The sequence below is a fragment of the Alexandromys fortis genome, unplaced genomic scaffold (genome assembly GCF_014885135.2).
Source record: "Alexandromys fortis isolate MF-2015 unplaced genomic scaffold, M_Fortis_MF-2015_v1.1 scaffold_71, whole genome shotgun sequence".
NCBI classification, from domain to species: Eukaryota; Metazoa; Chordata; class Mammalia; order Rodentia; family Cricetidae; genus Alexandromys; species Alexandromys fortis.
The window spans coordinates 8429517-8448350 of record NW_026067954.1 but is presented as its reverse complement, the minus strand read 5'-3'; the positions used below and the strand labels follow the sequence as shown (position 1 = coordinate 8448350).

Sequence of the window (18834 nt, the reverse complement as noted above, 5' to 3'; positions counted from 1 at the left end):
TTGTAAGTAGACACATGGTACTGAAATGCAGTTGTTCTCACTCACTGTTTTACAGGAGTGATGGGGCAGGAGGGAGTGATGGACAAACTTGTGCAGGGTACAGACGGCAGCTGCGGTCTGCAGGGGAATTAACACAATGGAGTAAGTCTAACATTTCTTTGCTTTCCTTTCTTTAAGATGTATTTCTTTTTGTGAAACAACTAACTATATCAAACTTAGTTTTTAAAGCTATCATGTTCTCTTTGAGAATATAAGGGTGCATTTTACCTAAATATATCATGGGTAACATGTATTAACTTCTTTGAATAGTAAAATGTGCATTTTTGAATATCCAGTTTATCAAAACTGGGTTATTTGAATTAGAGGCAAGCCACACGTCTTGTCTTCAGGGTCATGATTCTGACCTAATTGTCTTTCATCCACTATGCACTGAATAAAAAGAAGAAAGGACTAGATAAAAAGAAGAAAAGTGGAAGGCAGAAGGGAGATTCAGAAAGGTGTTCAGAGAAGTTACCTCATGTAGAAACATTAATGTCTTTGCACACACTGAAGTTCAAGTTTCACAAGTTGAATTTACAAATGTAAATTTGCCGATTCTGTATTGTCCTCGAATTCTCACTTTGAACACTCGACATTTCCATCAATTATGTTCCCATTGCTAATAATATCTGGGGGGGTGCCATGCTCCTTTGCATTATGGTTCATAATTCTAACTTCCTTCATCCCAATCTGCTTGATTATGGTTAGTGCAGAAATAACGAAACTCCCAGAAGGGGAAGGAGTAGACTGCCGTCCTATCCCACACCCAGTCCTCTTCTGCAACAATATCACATCTATGTGGCTGAGAGTAACTTGGTATGTTGTGAAGGAAAATGCCGTATTTCACTTAAGAAGTTGGCAAGAACCAACCAGAACCTGCTATACAGGAAGTGCTTTATGAAAACTCTCTGCCATACAATGAAACTATAAATTCTATTATTAAACATTGCAATTTTTTAAAAAAAATGCTTCTCTGTTTAACTCAGGAGTAGGATTAGTTAGTATTAGCATAGTGTTTCAGCATTCGGGAAAACTTACATTGAATGATAAATAATCCCAGGAATAATCCAATTTTAGACTGTGCTACATGTGCTCCATTTGAAATGTGGAGCAAATTAAGTTTAAATCCCTAAATTTAAATTGCTCACCCAGTTGTATTTTGTGGTTTCACTCACCTCCTTAAGACACACTGTCAACCCCATGGTTAGTCAAAGAACAAGCATTTACAGCAATGAGAACATGTAAGGGGGTCAATTTCTCTTTAGCCACCTGCAGGTCAATTCCTCTATAATTTGGCACTTAATGAATTTTAATGTGCTGGTAGCGTCATCATTATTTAAGTTTGCTTTTCTCAAAACTCAGAAGCTTTTAGAAAAAATAACTTAATTTATAGTAGGAAATTTTGCAAACAATTAATACAAAATATCTTAATATCAAACAGATTTTCAAGCATAATTGGGAGAAGGGCAAATGACTCTTGAAAAAATATTATAAAATTAATTTTTACCTATAAGAGAACATTAATTAAATTCTAAATGTAAGCAAATTCTAGAACCAACTAATTTATAAAATACATTAGTCTTTAAGTATTTGTGAAATTGTATTTAGGCTTCCCTCTACTTCCCTAATTCAATTCTTTTTTATTGAACACCAATTTTATACCGTATATTCTGATCATAGTTTTTTATTCATATTCAAAACTTAACTCATGTTGATTCATACAGCTTTTGAATTTATTTACCATGTTGAATTTTAAGGGGGCTAGAAGTTTGCTGTCACTTTTGTCAATTTTAAATAGTTAAAGTTTTATTAAGCATAGTAAATGTAAAAATACTTAGTAAACTTTATATCAGAAAGGCTTGTAAGAACGTGCGAAAGTCAGGAACATGCAGTACTATTAACTTTCTTCTTCAAACTTACTTCTTTGCCAAATAAATAAATACTTATATCTATATTAAGTACATGATTGTTATAACAGAAATAAAAGTTAAACATTAATTCTTACCAGTAGTGGCTGATGTCTTATCTTGCCCTGAAAAATATAAAATTAAACAATTTTAGAAAGTTTCGGATTTAAAACAAACATGTAATTTTTTTTTAAATTTACTTATTATGTGTACAGTATTCTCAGTATTCTGTCTGCATGTATGTCTGCAGGCCAGAAGAGGGCACCAAATCTCATTACAGGTGGTTGTAAGTCACCATGTGGTTGCTGGGAATTGAACTCAGGACCTTTGGAAGAGCAGGCAGTGCTCTTAACCGCTGAGCCATCTCTCTAGCCACTCAAACATGTAATTTTTATATATCATAGATGCATATTTATTTTCAGCATATTTTATCTTAATAAAATTAAGTTCCCATTTTATTTTTTCTGAGAGTTTCGCTCTTCTGAAGACAGCTACATGCTGACCTAATGTATGTAATGTGTGGCCCTAAAGGAATAAGAACGTGGGAGTTTTCTCACAGTTCAGAGTGAGTCAGTGAGGCGATGTCTTTAAGGGAGGGGGGCGGTTAAAGGGAAATATTTGAACGTTGAATCACATTCATAAGAAAGAAAGTGAACACGAGGCAAAGCTGAGATAGAGGCAAAAAGAAAAAGTGCAAAGACTACACCAAGTAGAAAAGATAATGGCGATGTCCTATATAAGAAAGAGACACTGAGGGAACGAGTGGGAGGCAGAGCATCTGCGAAACACCCAGGGAGAAGCCGCAAGGCCTTTCCGTGTCTTTGGAAGAGAGAAGGCAGGCTGAAGCAAAGGTGAAGGTCACATGGGTGTTTCTACACATTTCTGAGTTGCTGAAGAGGGAGTGTGGACATTTTCGTTGAACTGAAAAGGAAAGACAATTCAGGTGAGAGAGGAGAGTTAGATATGCTGATGATTTTATGTGAAATCCTCCAGAAGCATCTGCTCTGGGTGTGAAGCAGATCCCCAAACAAAATTCCAGGACAGAACCGGGGGGGGGGGGTAAGAGAGCGACAAGGAGCAGGCGGCAGAGATGATGAAGCACTCCCCAGAAGAGAAAAGATGCAGACAGAGATGTTTCATAGAGGTTTCACCGAAACAATGAGGAAATGATATGCGTCAGATGGGCCTGTCACGTGTTTCCACACGTGGTACAGGGAAGCTGTATGAGTGTGAGGGAAGCCGGGTCTGGTCCCCTGTGAAATGAGACGATTCGTCACCCTTCCTCCTAAGAGACGAACAGAAACAGGAGGAAGCTATTTTCTCGGGAGAAAAAGCAATGCTGGGAAAGCAAGCGGTCTTCAGGAAGAAAAAGAGACTGCCCAGTAATAAAGATCGCTGCCTGTCAAGAGGTTTTCCTTTTTTAAACAGAAGAAATCTGAGAAATTCTTCTCCCCTCAAGTACGATCAGAGATGCGTCCTTGTTTTACGTGTACATGTGTCTAGGTGTTTATATACCTGTATGTCCAGATAAATAAACTGAAAGGTGAAACTGCATAGACTTCTTTGTCTTCTACTTTCCTCTCTATTATCCACACTTAAGTACTATCATCGCTCATCAGTGGGCATTTCTTTTGTGCCACACAGTATGAAGTGACTTCACCATTATGTTAATAATCATAGAGTATATTGTCATGATTAAAAAGGCTGTACTGTCACCGGGTGACAGAATTAAGGACCAACCACGACTAAGACACTGCTATTTGGCTTATGACTGCATCGTTTTGAAAACCCGTTATTTGAAAGACTGTCCCATTTCTTGTCTAGTCAGTTTGTTCTTTTTTATTTTATCTAATTTTATTTTCCTGTTAAAAACATCTCTGTCCTCTGAACCATTCTAACTTCCTTCTAAGTTAATTTCTTAGAATCATGTTGATTGGCAAAAGAGATAATAGAAATAAACAAAGTATTAATATATCCATAATTAATAGACCACATTTTAAATGACATGCAAAATCACTTGTGGTAATTGGGAAGAATATAGCATTTCTAAAAGCTTAAAATATTCAAATTAGCTTGATTATATGAAACCATAGCAAACAGTATCCTGTCCTTCTTTAGTGAGATATTTAAACTTGTCTAGAAATTGTTTGATACACCCCTTCTCAATATCAGCATTTGGTTCACTCAAGTTTAGGAAGTAATTATTTGTTTTGTTGGTTTGCTGTTAGAACTGAGAGTCAACCATGACAAAGGCATGATCCTCACCTTGAAAAGCCAAGAATGCAAAATACAAATTATCTAGTAGTCTGAAAACACATAGAAATCATATGTGTAACCTATTTAGAGCAATAATCGACAGTCGGCAAGAACTGGACCATTCTAATGAAGAAGAAAAGAGTGAGAAGCTACTGTAATGGGGTACGTGTTATCTGCTATGTAATCACGGGCAGAGGAATCCTTGGATGACTTTAAACATGGAATAAACATGAAGGAGAAGGAAAGCCCATGTGGTGACGGTTTCTAGGCATGAGCTCAAGAGTAGGCATTTCAGGCCCTGACAAGGTAATGAATGTTCGTCTGAAGATGGCAGAAACCACAGGATAGATGGATACGGAGAATAAAACAAATAACAACTCTAGTTACAGGGACAAGAGGAATGTTAGAGTAGATTCTATTACTCCATCATTCATTTTGGAGACCATTCTGCTTCATGGGACTATCTTATTGAAGTATATGATAAAAGACTGTAACCTTACTCCTTACCACATGTTCAGAAGAAAAAGCTAGCAATGAATGAAAGGTGTGAAGGCACACTTGTACATATCGGAGTAGTGTATGCACGTGTTCATGTGTGCACAGGGACAAATGTGTGTTGGGGGAGCCAGTAGTCAATGCCAGCTGTCCTCTTCAATCACTTTCCACCTTAGTTTTGGAGACAGGGTCTCCCACTGAACCTAGTATTCATTGACTCAGCTCCCCAAGGAGTCAGATCTCTCTGCCATTCCAACACTGGGCTCAAAGGTGAATGTCACTGCACCCATCTTGTTAGCTGTTTCAAGTGGCTATGGGACATCCAAACTCATGTCTTTATGCTTGCGGGACAAGCACATTCATGACTGACTCATCTCGCCAGCCCCTGGGCCTGTGATGTTAACAAAAGCCTTTAAGAACCAGAGTGTACTGTCTAGAAATACTTCCCTTTTTTCAATTGATTTTTATCGAGTTCTACATTTTTCTCTGCTTCCCTCCCTGCCTCTTCTTTCTCCTTCAACCCTCTCCCAAGGTCCCCATGCTCCCAATTTACTCAGGAGATCTTGTCTTTTTCTACTTCGCATGTAGACTAAATCTATGTAAGTCTCTCTTAGAGTCCTCATTGTTGTCTAAGTTCTCTGGGATTGTGATCAAATGGCAACTATTCCTTGTACCACCCTCATAGGAAGTGTCTCATAAAGTGAATTTAATTCAACCAAGTCTTCTCTAACTTTATTTTGATGAAAAAAAATCAGTAACAGACACAAACATTCAAAAGCGTTACAGTAAGCACTTGAGCTGGGAACTGCATTCTGAAGCTTGGGTATAGGGTTAACATCTACATATCTGATCTACCTAAGGTTCAGTATTTAAGGTCTCCCAAATTCTTTCATCTTTAGCGTGATAACATTTAATATCCATGGAAAACCCGTATTTAAAGATAGATCATGCTTTCATCTCTTCTCTATTGATATACTGTCTCCATAAAGACTTCTCAAGTCGCTAGCATCTTTTCTTTTACACTCACTTATTGCAATATGTTAAACTTCTTCATTCTGAAACCTTAGTAAAATACTACCACTTACCATTTATCTATAAAATATTACATACAGACACAGAAACACACACACACACCTTAACCTGTTTTAAAAGGAAATTCTAGTACCCAGGAACTACTTTTGAGAGTCAATGTAAGACCAAAATTACTTGCTTTGGTCCCAAAACCCTTCCCAGCAGATTTTAATATCCCGTCGCACTCTTTTTAAATGTGATACACAAAATTGAAAAAAAAATAGCCAGTCAAAAAATATTTTAGCATAACTCTAAGGCTTTTAAAAAATAAGAAACTACTTCAAAATATAAAGTGATCACTGTAAGAAACTATGCATTCCCCTCAGCAGTACACAGCATGTATGAATGTTCCCAGGTATTCTTGTGTCAAAGGAAAATCACAAAATAAAAGCACTATAAATCTTAAAGCAGGAATACAATAAAGTTGTCCTACATAAGTAGCCTAATTATAAAGCCTCTATCTGAAAACCGTGCGTCCTTATGCATGGGCCATTTCAGACATTTTGCATATAATAACAGCTACCTCTGTATACATACCAAATAGGCCAGAAGGTATAAGTATAAGACTTCCCATAAATATTCACGAGAGCTGTGCTACTAACTAGCTACAATTTCTATTTTGTTCTTTCTATTTCTATGTCATTTCTGGAATTCTTTCTAAATCACCTGTGTAATTGCCTATCGTGTCCCCTGTGCTCACATTAACAGATTGCCATCAAAATCGTAAGTAGATGCAACCAGGATCCTTACACAGGAAGACCTGAAATGATTGGAATTTGTGGAGCATTTAGTTAGAACATGGCCCTCTCATTTGACTGGTTCCAGGGTCCCAGATTAACCATCTGGAGCCATGCAGAGCCAATGAGTCCAGGTATTGTTCAGATGTGTTCCCTGATAGACAGCACTCTCCACCCCAGGCTAGTGAAAGCAACCGTTTATTGTCGATACAACTGGTATTAGAAATCAAACCTTTGCATAGTGTCTCCTGACCAGTGCAACTAGGACAACGTGGTAGTAAGAGTAGCATCACATATATATGAGCAGAATTTGAAAGAAATAAAAATAGCTGAAGAAAAATACATGAAAAGGCAGTATAAATTTAAACAGTTCATGTACTGGTAGGACACAGTAAATAGAAAAAAATCACTTTTCTAAGCTATGAATTTCAGGTTCTTTTCTAAAATCTATAAACACACCAAGTGTTCTACTCCGTGTGTACTGTGTGACAGAATGCTTTACTCTTCTGCTTAGGCAGCTCTCATGCATTCTTTTCTTTAGCAACGTTTCAGTAGATGGCGCCAGAGCACCAGAAATCGGTACATCATCACCTGGTGAGTGTTTCCCCATTATATTCCTGTTGTGAATTACCAGTGGAATTGACTAGATACATTAAACACGTGAGCACAGAGATAAGAGAACCCTTGATCTTCAAAGCTCTGTTATTCTAACACGTGTATTGTTAACTGAATTTACCTTTCCCAATATGTTTCTTTTACAACTCGAAATGTTGAAATGATTGCAAATCAAAGTTACCTTGAAGTCACAACCCTAAGTCTGCCATGAGAGCTTTAAGAAAAGCAGGAATCAATTTGAGTGGAAATGACATTTCAAAGGATATACTTGGGCTTTAAATACCACCCAGTCCACCACTAACCTCCTTTCCAAAATAAAAAAAAAAGAAAGAAAGAAAGAAAGAAAGAAAGAAAGAAAGAAAGAAAGAGAACCCCACAGAATAGCATTTGTGAGGGGATTTCAGCCTGCCTGCTTTGCAGAGGCAGAAGAGTCAAGCAGAATAGATGAAATAAATACTTACTCTGAGTATTAGTCTAAAAGAAATTGGAGTGTTTTCGAGATTTAGAATGTGTATCTGCATAACTGCCCTCCGTGATTACAAAGGGTATATGATAGTGGGACCAGTAGCTAGAGGGAGCTAAAACAGCCAGTTACACTTTCTCATCTTACATGGTGTGACAATACCAATAGACACAAATAAAAATAAAGGATTATATTTACTCTACAAATGAGGTATATGATGTAGTCTGTAACGACCACCAAGTTAGGATCAAGATTGCAGAAGCTGTGCATGGTAGCACAAGCATGCAATCCCAGATATTCCAGAGACTACAGCAAGAGTCACAATTTCAAAGCCAGACTAGACTGCTGACTGAAGCCTAGGATAGCAGGCAACTTGGTAAGATTGTATCTTGGGGAGGGGGGGGGGGACACAAAAGGTAAAGCAAAAAGAAATCAACAAGGTGAGAGTTCTGTGAGTATTGCTCAGTGGATAGCTTTTGCGTGTCATGTGAGAACCCCAGGGTTCCATCTTCAGTACTACCAAAAGAAAAAAAAAAATTTAGTGGGTTGATAGGATTAAAAACAACTGACGGCAAAGTGATATTGCCAGTATCTGATTGTAATAGAATTGTTTGCTGTCAGTGTTCACATACTGAGGAGTGGATGGAAGCAGGAAAAGCTACTTCCTAGAGTTGTTTTTAATCCTATCAACCCACTAAGCTGTGCAAGTCAGCACTTCTTCTCTGTGTTTTATAGGGAATCAAGCGGAGAGCAGAAATGGCTGGCTTGCGGTCACATGATGGCATTTTAGATCTGAAGCAGTGTGTGTTTAACCATAGTCCTTGTTCTTTTTATCAGCTCTGTGTTAATCATGGATGTGTCAGCATTGTACCTTGAGTCTCTAGAGTGAAAGAATGACTGCCCATCTCTAGAAAACAATGTTATACTCACAAGCCAGCAGAAGACTCCCCGGGGTTGAGGTGGAGTCCAGTTGGTGGGAAAGAATACTAAGATGCAGAGAGCGCATGCCTTTCTGCTGAGGTTTAATTCCATGAGGGGCTATGAATCTACTAGATGCACCAAACTCAGAGAATTTAACATACATTCATTCAGGCTTCACTGATTGATACATCGGACATCAAAGAAATACAAGACAGACGGACAACAGGACAAACTTAAGAGTAACTCAAGACAAACAGAAACAACATAAGGAGCAGGAGAAACTAGAACCAATTCTAACTCACAACCTCAAAATTGGAACGCGTTGTCTCTGGGAGCAATGAGCAGGGGATGAATAGAGCGGGCATTCAAAATTGAAAGAAGGATTTAAGAGACACTATCTAAAATAGTTTTGTAAACCACACAATATAATTAATACACCGTTCTCAAATACCAAAAAGACATGTTCAAGTTGAGGACAGAAATATAAGAGTCAAGGTTGGGCAATACGATGGGGACCAAGAGCAGTAATCTCGCTGACTGTAGGTGGCATACTGCAAGTAAACATTCAACCCTAGCTTCCACACTATCCTAAAATCATAATCGCAAACAAGGAAAGAGTTAGTATGCAAAATACAGGTGAGGACAAAGCCAGGAAATGTTTAATGAATGAAGGCACTTTAAAATCAAAGAATACGTTGGTTTTTTTCATGTCTACCTCTCTTCTAAAGCCATGGAATTATCCCAACCTATTTGTGATTATAGATGATAACGTGTAACACACACGTAAAACTTTAAAAACGTGTGCTTTTCAGTATTTTGATTTTGACTAAATGTATCACCCTATCAATTTCAATATGTTAATAAACTAAATAATTAAATAAGCACCAGAGAGTTGGGAAAGACTGGAAAGCTGGGCACAGTGGCACACAGTGAACCCCCCCCCCCAACTGGGAGGGTCTGGGAGTCAAGATCATCCTTACATCATAGTAAACTCCAGACAAGCCTGGACTTCACGAGACTCTAACAAAAATAAAAATAAATAAATCCAGCAGCCATGTAAGAAAAAATGATGTTTCTCCTTTTATTCTTTTTTATCGTATAACACATATCTACACTTAAGGGAAGCAACAAGGATGGTCACTTCCTATGTAATGATGGCAACATCAATGTGTAATACTGGCAGCATCAGGGTCTTTGAACTTGATGGCCATGTTTTAAAATGGCTCATGTTCAAAGCATTGAGAGTTGAGGCAGGAGACTAATGAATTTGAGGCCATCTTGGGCTATGATGGGACCTCTTCTCAAAAGTCATCCTCATCTCAATGCCTTCCTCGGCCATCATCAGAGAAGCCTCCTCCTGCCCTCCTGCAGTGGATGGGAACAAATAGTGTCCACAGTCAGACATTAGGCGGAGAGAGCGTGGAACATACAGCCTAAATGGGATGTCTCCATCAGGGAACGCTGAAGAAGAGGAAGTGGAAAGAGTATAAGAGCCAGAGCGGATAGAGGACACCAGGAGAACAAGGCTCTCTACATCAAATGAGCAAAGCTCATATTGGCTCACAGAGACTGAAGCAGCGAGCACAGAGCCTACACGGGTCTACACCAGATCCTCTGTGTAAATATTATAGCTTCCAGTTTAGTGGTTTTTATGGGACTCTTGAGTGTGGCAAAGAGTGTGTGTTTCTGATTCTCATGCCTTCTTTTGAACTTTTTTTTCCTGCTTTTGGTTTTCCTTGTCCAACTTCGATGTGATGCTTTTTGTTTTATCTTATATTTTATTTTGTTATGTTTTGTTGCTGTCTCTTAGAATCCTGTTCTTTTCTAATGGGAGACAGAAAGGGAATGGATCCAGATGGGAGGGAGTTGGGGTGGAACAGGGAGGAGTAGAAGGAGGGGAAACTTTAATCAGGATGTATCATATGAGCAAAGAATTTATTCTTAAAAAAAAGGGGAAACACTTTGAAAAAAATCATCATCATCGTCCCTCCAAAGTGTTCGTCATTGCTCTGACATCCCGCAGGATAGCCAGGAGTATGAGCACAACAGACCTGTGGAGAGCACAGCTGAAGATGCTTCAGATAGCATCAATTGTGTATATCTGTGCACGTGTATACGCTTCTGCATAATCAGTATCGTAATCCTGACTGCTTTAAAAGACGAATCCGCGTTTGTGTTATTAGCTGACTGAGGGCCATGTTGACAGCGCAGGCTCTGTATAGAAATGCTGATGTGGGAAGCTGCAGTGTGACCCATGTCCTTGTTATTTTCTTAAGCTGTGGCCAGGACTTGGGTGGAGAAGTGAGGAAGAACTGCTGGTGTCAATATTCCCCACCCACACGCTCATCTAAAACAGTTCTCATGGTAGGCTTATTCTCAGACTTAGCATGTCTATTTTAGTCTTGTGTAGCTATCTATTTTCCATTATTTAAATCCAGGCGTGTATACCTGATGTACAGAATATGAGCCAGGCAGCAGAAATTATTTAAGTATACTCACTACCATTTTAGTACGCATGTTTTTGTAACTCCCTGCTTCCTCTGAAACAGACTAAGAGCATAGTCAAAGAATTATACAGAATCACCAACATGGGCTGGAACCGGTGGTAAAATTGTTGTATTGCTTTCAGTGCCCAGGAATAACCATCATGATTTACTAAGCAGATACTAGATGTATGGCACTGTAGTGAATGATGCTAAATTATACTTCACAGAACATTACAGAAATTCTCTATAATAGATAGCATTGCCCTCTCTCTCAGATAGAGCTAAAAATCTTCAATAAATACATGCGAAGCTAAAGTACTTAAGGTAGTAAAGTATAGACTTAACTGAAGATCTGCTTGATATTAAAAAAAAAAGCCCAGGCTTATTAAATCACACTGTGATAACAGGAAAAAATTTAATAATAAATTCAGTCCCTGTGCTGAAGAGCTACGAGAGAGTCAACAATGATCAAGATATCTTGTGTAGATCATCAACATGGAATCCAGCGTATGACATAACAAAATGGATCAGTGTCTTCTTTCGTTTTGTGTTGTCTGAGACCAAGTCTAGTGAAATAGCTGAAGCTCCTTCTGAAGCTGGGATGCAGCCTTGAGCTGCTCTGCACTTCCTAACACTCCTGCCACAGTCTCCCGAGTTCTAAGGTTATAGTCATGCACTCCCACTCCCAACAGAACAGATCATTGAAAACGAAACTGTTAGCAAAGCACTCTACATACAATACAGATACACAATGCAATTGTATTCGGCTACGAAGAAGAGTCAGTAACAACCGTCACAGGAAAATGGATCAAATTAGAGATTATGTTCAGTGAAATAAGCCAGCCTGGAAAAGATAGATATTACATGTTTTCTTCTTATGTGGAGCTGTCTTTCTCTCTCCCTCTCCCTCTCTCCCTCTCCCTTACTCCCTCTCCCTCTTTCTCTCTCCCTCTCTCTCCCTCTCTCCCTCTCCCTCTCTCTCTCCCTCTCTCTTTCTCTGTGTGTGTGAGAGAAAGAGAGAGAGACAGAGACAGAGAGAAACATACAAATGGCATAAAAACAGGAAATGGTCGGTGAGATGGAAGAAAGAAGAGGGGGAGAGAGGCTATTGAAGGTTAATGGATTATATAAGACGGTGGTTCTCAAAGTCCTGATGCTGTAGCTCTTTAATACAGTTCCTCATGTTGTGGCAGTCCCCAATAATCAATTATTTTCCTTGCTACTTCATAACTAAATTTGTTACCGTTATGGATCACGATGTAAATGTTTTCTGATGTCTTAGGTGACCCCCATGAAAGGGTTATTGATGCCCCCAAAAAGGTCATGACCCCCAGGTTGAGAACTGCTGAGATAAGACATAAGAGCAGAGCAGAGGGGAAGACTATTGGGGCAGGAGGGAGACCAGTAAGAGGAGGAAAGAGGTACCAGGATGTCACTGTTGGGGAAAGACAGACTTTAATGATGCCTATGTATAAAAATGCCCAAATTAAACCCATTGCTTTGAATACTAACTAAAAAAAAATCAATAAAAATGCAAATTCTCAGATGGTGATGGTAAAAAGAGAAAATCCCTTTGTTTAAAAAAAAAAAAAAGAACAGAAAATGAACAGCCTGAGACAGACTGGAGCAAGAACATCAGCTCGTCTTCCCTTTCACCCAAACCCTCAAGAAAGAAGTACGAAAATAAGCTGAGAAATGTCTTTTTATCAGCATTTCCATGATTTAAAACAAACTAACAGCAAAAGATGGTGTCATAGCTTCAGCAGCTTCTAAGCCATGGGTTAAGGTACTGCATGGTGAGGAGGATGAGCTTGCCTGAAGCTCTTCCGTGTACCTTTCTGAACACTGAGAAGGTGTGTGTGTGTGTGTGTGTGTGTGTGTGTGTGTGAATGCGTGTGTGAGTGTGTGTCTGTGTGTGAATGTGTGTGTGAGTGTGTGTGTCTGTGTGTGAATGTGTGTATGTGAGTGTGTGTGTGTGTGTGTTAGGTCAAATAAGAAATAAAAGAACAGCACTACATTGTGGGAAGTCTACCAAACGCTTCTCCATCCCATGACCAGCATCAAATGGCTCCCAAGGCTTCATCAAGTCCCCCCACCTCCTCAAAGCTGTGGCTAATCAAAGCCAAGGCTGATAAATGCCCAACTTATTTCTCCTTATTCCTCAGTCATGAAAAGTGCGGAACAGAAACACTTGGCTTCCTTTCAAAATCATTAAAGAACAGGCATAATGGGAAAAGCAAGAGAGGCAGCTCTCAAGCAGGAGATGATTTCAGTGTGCTGTTCTCGCGCAGCTGCTGTTTGCAAAAGCTAAAGGCTCGCAGCAGTGCCTTCGCTGCCCTTGTGGTTTCTCCTCCGCGCACACTTCTGTTTTTCTTATTCTGAGTCTTTAGAGGAAAGGAAGAGGTGCAGCTCATGCGGTTAAGCACACAAGAGCTTCCAAATGGTGCAACCGGTTGCCATAGCACCAGCATAATCAGCTCTATCTCGGGGTAAAACCGCAACTTCTCTAGTTCATGTTGAAGCTGCCTGGTTGTACATTTAACTGCTACAAAACACCGAATTTCAGGTTTACTTGGCTGGGCTCTAGTGAAATCATATTTCAACGATGAGGCTACGTTTGTGGAACGACTGGGTTGGGTTCAGGAGCACTCCACTTTGCAAGCCACTCACAAAAGATATTTTAACATAAACAAAAAACATTAAATCCCATCTAATATTTAAAAACGTAAGCACCCCCCCCACTTCGGTCAGCATTTGCATTTCACTAAGAACCCGCACAATGAAAATTGGAGTGGACAGACTATACAATAGGAAACATCCAACTGAAACTAGAACATGTTCCTTTCTATCCAAGATTATGAAACTTTCAAAGATAATCAGGCAAGGATTTCCTGTACTTTTGAAGAGTCCTCTATTATCATGTATGAAAATAATGTCCATCTTCAGGAAACATCATAGTGCAGTCTTTGCACTTTAGTGAGCTGATCTACTTAAGTTGGATGATTTCCTTAATATTATATCTGATAGAACCATGAAAACAAGGCCTGAAAGAAGTATGCCAGGGCATTTCTCTTCCTGGTCACATTAACTGATGCCAGTTTGTCCCATGTGGAAACATTTTTCCATGTTGAGAATTAATTTACTGATGTTCTTTGTGATATAGAAATGTATTAATATAGCCTATCAATGTTCATAAATAATATTGGGATTATGAGACACTTTCTGTTTAGTTGCTTAAGAAAAACTCATATTGGACCAATTCCTTAAGCTTCTTGTCAGCAGAAAAGTACTGCCTGTCTAGAGTAAAATAAGTAGCACACTGAATCCTGCTACCTGGTATAGTATCTTCCAGAATCTTCATATTAGCCCTATTTCAGTGGTTCTCAATCTGTGGGTCGCAGACCTCAAGGAGATCACATATCAGATATCCTGAATAGCAGATATTTATATTACAATTCATCACAGTAGCAAAATTACCATTATGAAGTAGCAATGGAATAAGGTTATGGTTGTGGGTCACCACAGCATGAAGAACTGTATCAGAGGGTCACAACATTAGGAAGGTTGAGAACCACTGATCTAAGTGCTAGAAGAATCATCCTTTCTCCAGGAAGCCTTTTCAAGTTTCCTACTTGGTAAATCAGTTAGAATAGCCCTTGCCTAACATCCAGGAGGCTCAGATGAAGCCCCCAACAGTGCCGTGAACAGCTATGGTGGCATCTGCCTGTAACTCTGGTAATCAGGAAGTAGACACAAGAGACTCAGAAGTTTGAGCTCATCCTCATACTTGGCTCCCAAGAGAATTCAAGGCCATTCTGGCCTAAGGAGACCCTGTAAAAATCAACAAACCCCAAATCCCAACCTGGATCCAGTTTTCCTTCTCCCCAGCCCCAGATTTCCAATCCTCAGATGTTCTTTTTATTTGTTCTTTGGAGACAGGATCTCATGTAGGCCAAACTTTACTCAAACCCTTTGTGTAACCGATGGTAACCTTTAATTTAGGGCCTCCTCCCTCCACTCTTTTAGTGCTGGCATTCCTGACACGCACCACCATGCCAGGTCCCTGTGATGCTGGGAATCAAACTGAGGGCTTCATGGACGCTAGTCAAGCACTTGCTCCAGCGAGTCACTCTTGAGATTTGAGAAACTTTCTATTTTATCAGATTTATAAGCTGCTTAAAGACTGTTAGATTAACAGGTCTCAACCTGTGGGTCACAACCCTTTGGGGTCAAATGACCCTTTCATGGGAATTGCCTATAACCACTGGAAAACACAAATGTTTTACATTACAAATTATAACAATAGCAAAACTATGAAGTAGCAAAACTATATGTTTGAGGGTCACCACAACATAAAAAAAATTATGTTAAATGGTTGCAGCATTTGGAAGGTTGAGGACCACTTTTCTATTTGATGAATGATGCTATTCTGGATCTATTAAATGAGAAGGAAAGATATGGATGGCTTAAGTAAATTGCTTCATAATTGAGTAAGCAACAGCACCAACCCTCAATCCCAGGCCAGAGTACAAAGTCTGATTTTCTCAAAACTTCATAATACTTTCCCTTAGTCTTAGAGGATTCTGAAAATCCATTCCCTGTCCTTTTCCACAAGTTTGAAACAAAGACCTTGACCACCTGACCCCGGAAGTCCTCTATCTCCTTGTCCATATCTGCCTTTTACCCTAGGTCAGCATCATCCCACCCGACGCACAGGCTTTATGTGCATTTCGTAACTGTCAACTTCCCCAGCTCCCCCAAGCACTCTGCAGCATTCTCTTTAAAGCATCCTGTTATGCTTCTTTCCTATTAAAATATTTTAGTAGCAAACTCACACTCTTTGCTACTTCCATCCATTCATCTTCAGTTACAGGAAGGTTATAGTATCAACTTGTGAGGCTGCTCTGACTCATTCCAGGGAGGCTACATTCTTTGTGTCCCAGAGTGTCTGGTCTATGATAAGAAAGCAGTAAATGGTTCTGATGGACACTTAGTTCCTTTGGTCCCATAGCTGTAAAGTTGCAACAATCGTGTGTTGAAATACACTGTGAGAAAATGCATGTGTGGGTTTCCCTTTCATCAGATACTGCTGTGTTCCCTGTTGACAGTTCGGTGCACTTTTGGGTTTTCATACATGTCTACACTCACATTCAAGTACTGGAGAACAAAATGAAAACTGATAACCCAAAAATATAAATACCTGCTTTGAGCAATAAACTGGAATTTGTAGTATGGTGCAACTAACTTGGTTTTGAACCCTAACTGAGCTAATTGGGATTTTGTTCAGGTTTTAAAAACCAAAGCAATCCCAATCTTGGGCTACTGGATACATGCCTGTACATAGAAAAGAAATCACTCTACTTAATAAGCTCCTCAGCATCCGTGTTCATTTCAGTTCTGCTGACAGTAGCCAGGAAATGGAAACCTAAGTGCCCATGAACACATATAAGAAGACAGAAAGTGAGTTACACTGTAGAAGAATACCATTCAGCCACAAACAAGATGGAATCCTGCCTTAGGTATGAATGATGTCAGAAAGTATGGTTAGGTGAAGTTAACTAGGTAAAGACAATAATCTTGATCACATGAATCTAAAATGTCTGAGACATAAAATCAGTGATGACTATGACTATTAGAGTTCGCTGAGGAGAAGAGAGAGGCGGGAGAGGCAGTAGGGAAATGCTCAACAGTTGTACAAAGGCACAATTAAACAGGGGGATTTGGAAAAATGGTACATATTTAAAGTGATCTAGAAAAGAGTTTTGAATATTTTAAATGATTGAGGTAATAAATAAATTACTTTGATTTGATTAATGTTATATATATATATATAATCAAATCATCACACTGTATACATAAATTTGTACAAGCATCATTAATTAAAAATAAAGTAAGCAATATTGTGAACTTTTGTCCACAGACCAAAAATCATGGCATCTAGTTCATATGTGACTAGTTATGATTATTTAAAAAAATGCTAGAAGGGAATTTGGCATTACAAACAGGGAGGGTGAGAATGGTTGTTTATTACAGTTCATTTCTTTGATCATCAAACCAAGTTCCATGTTATTATAAATTGGGCATCTAAGATGGCTACCATCTGCCATAAGATTTCTGCAAAATTCTTCTAATTGTTGCAGTATAACTTCGTCATGTTGAACAAAAACACCGAGTGACATTCCCAGATGTCACTCATTGTACCCCACAGCCTGACCACAACTATCACATTCGGTGTTGTATGTTCTCACATGCCTTTCGTGTGCCCCCTCATTTCATGGCAAGCTTTAAAGAGATGTTATCAAAAATGACACTTGTGAGTCAAGATAACCCTACAGGCCACCTGGTTTTCAATCAGTCACTTGCAGGTCTATCTCTATGCAGTGGGGTCTGCTACCCTCAGGGAAGCATTTCTGAGTCCCAGGCCCCTGGATGTTCTTAGAGCAATGCCAGGTAAGCCAGGCTCTGGGACTATTTCCTGAAGGTCACCAGGGAACTCTGTCACTCCAACTCACCAGCCACTGGTTTCTTATGTTGGACAACTGTCCAATAAAATTTTCACAGTCGAATGGAAAAAAGTGAAGGTCATTTTGTAGATTCATGTTTACTAATCATCCTCCTAACTGACTCAGGCATTTTCAAATGTCAAAGAGACTTCATGTTTATGCTGAGCCTATCATAAGAGAGCTCCACTAAAACTTCAGAAGCTTGCTTCCTTTCGGGCTCCTGGTGGCCAGCATCAGCTGTCCCTCATCAATGTCCGCATGGACAAGATTGAGCTAATGAAACAAGCATGGCAGCTGCTTACCCTTCACAGTCATTTGAAAGTAAACTAAACAAAATTGCCCATATTCGGTCTATTTTAAATCACGTCCTTCACCAAAGCATTGACACCTGAACCCCAAATCACAGCCATACCCTTGGCTTGAGGAGACACTAGTGGAGGAGTGGGATTCTTGTCACGGTGCTCTGCTGAAACAATGCCCCCAGGCTCCTCCGTGGACCCTTTCAAACGAAATCAGCAGTTTCCACAAATCTCCCCGACCCGCTCATTGCAGTACTTGGCTATTGGTTTAATAACGCTGTCATTAAAAGAAGGCTCTCACCTTCCTTTAGAGGTGATACAGTCTCTGGGGGGAAACGCATCATTTGACTATGGTGCTGGGATGTTTCTGATCTGGAGCACAAGGGAGGCTGGGTGAGGAGGAGAAGGAGGAGGAGCCTGAGTCTTCCTGTGCTACACATAGTGAGAGGCTGTTCTAAAATCAAAATGCAAGGTGGGGCAAGTGAGAAGAAGGAAGAAAGGAGGAGGGAAGGAAGGAACTGGGCTTCTGTTTGAATTAGCATCTTCCCAGTGTGGTCTCATTAATGTGACTTATGGCATGGGAAGATAACTTTTGTGTGGTGTGTGACAGTGGAAATCCAGTTCCTGGCATAGTCTGCCACCTCCTGACAAAGAGATTCAGTAGAGGACTCTTATGAAGATTTTCATGAAGAACTTGCGGAGTGTTTACTCCAAATGAGGAGAGAATCAGGCTAAAGCTAGCTAGTTTCTTGTTAACATGAGCTGACAAATGGTGTGTACTTTTCAACAAAATAAACACTTGATGTTGGTCACAAATTAAAGGCGAGTTTACAGGGTAGAACTACAGTTTACTGTTTCATAAGGTGTCTGGGGCTGAGAAATACTTTAGAAATGTCAAGGGTGACTCTGAAATATTACATTGGCTCTTTAAACACTGAAATTTGGGCTTCTAGTCACAGAAATACTTTAATTAAAACACGAAGCCCAGGTTGTTTGGTTTCTGATAATTTTTTGATTGAGTTAATACCAGTCTTGAAAGTGT

General features: G+C 39.5%; 1 protein-coding gene across 8 annotated transcripts in view; it reads right to left on the bottom strand.

The window, feature by feature from the left end:
• Positions 1-18834, bottom strand: part of Ptprc (protein tyrosine phosphatase receptor type C) — a 106400-nt gene that overhangs the window by 56797 nt on the left and 30769 nt on the right. For all 8 annotated transcript variants that reach the window (XM_050151632.1, XM_050151636.1, XM_050151634.1 and 5 more), the window contains exon 3: positions 2045-2071. In XM_050151632.1, coding sequence (XP_050007589.1) covers positions 2045-2071 — 27 coding nt within the window. The remainder of the gene's footprint in view (positions 1-2044; positions 2072-18834) is intronic.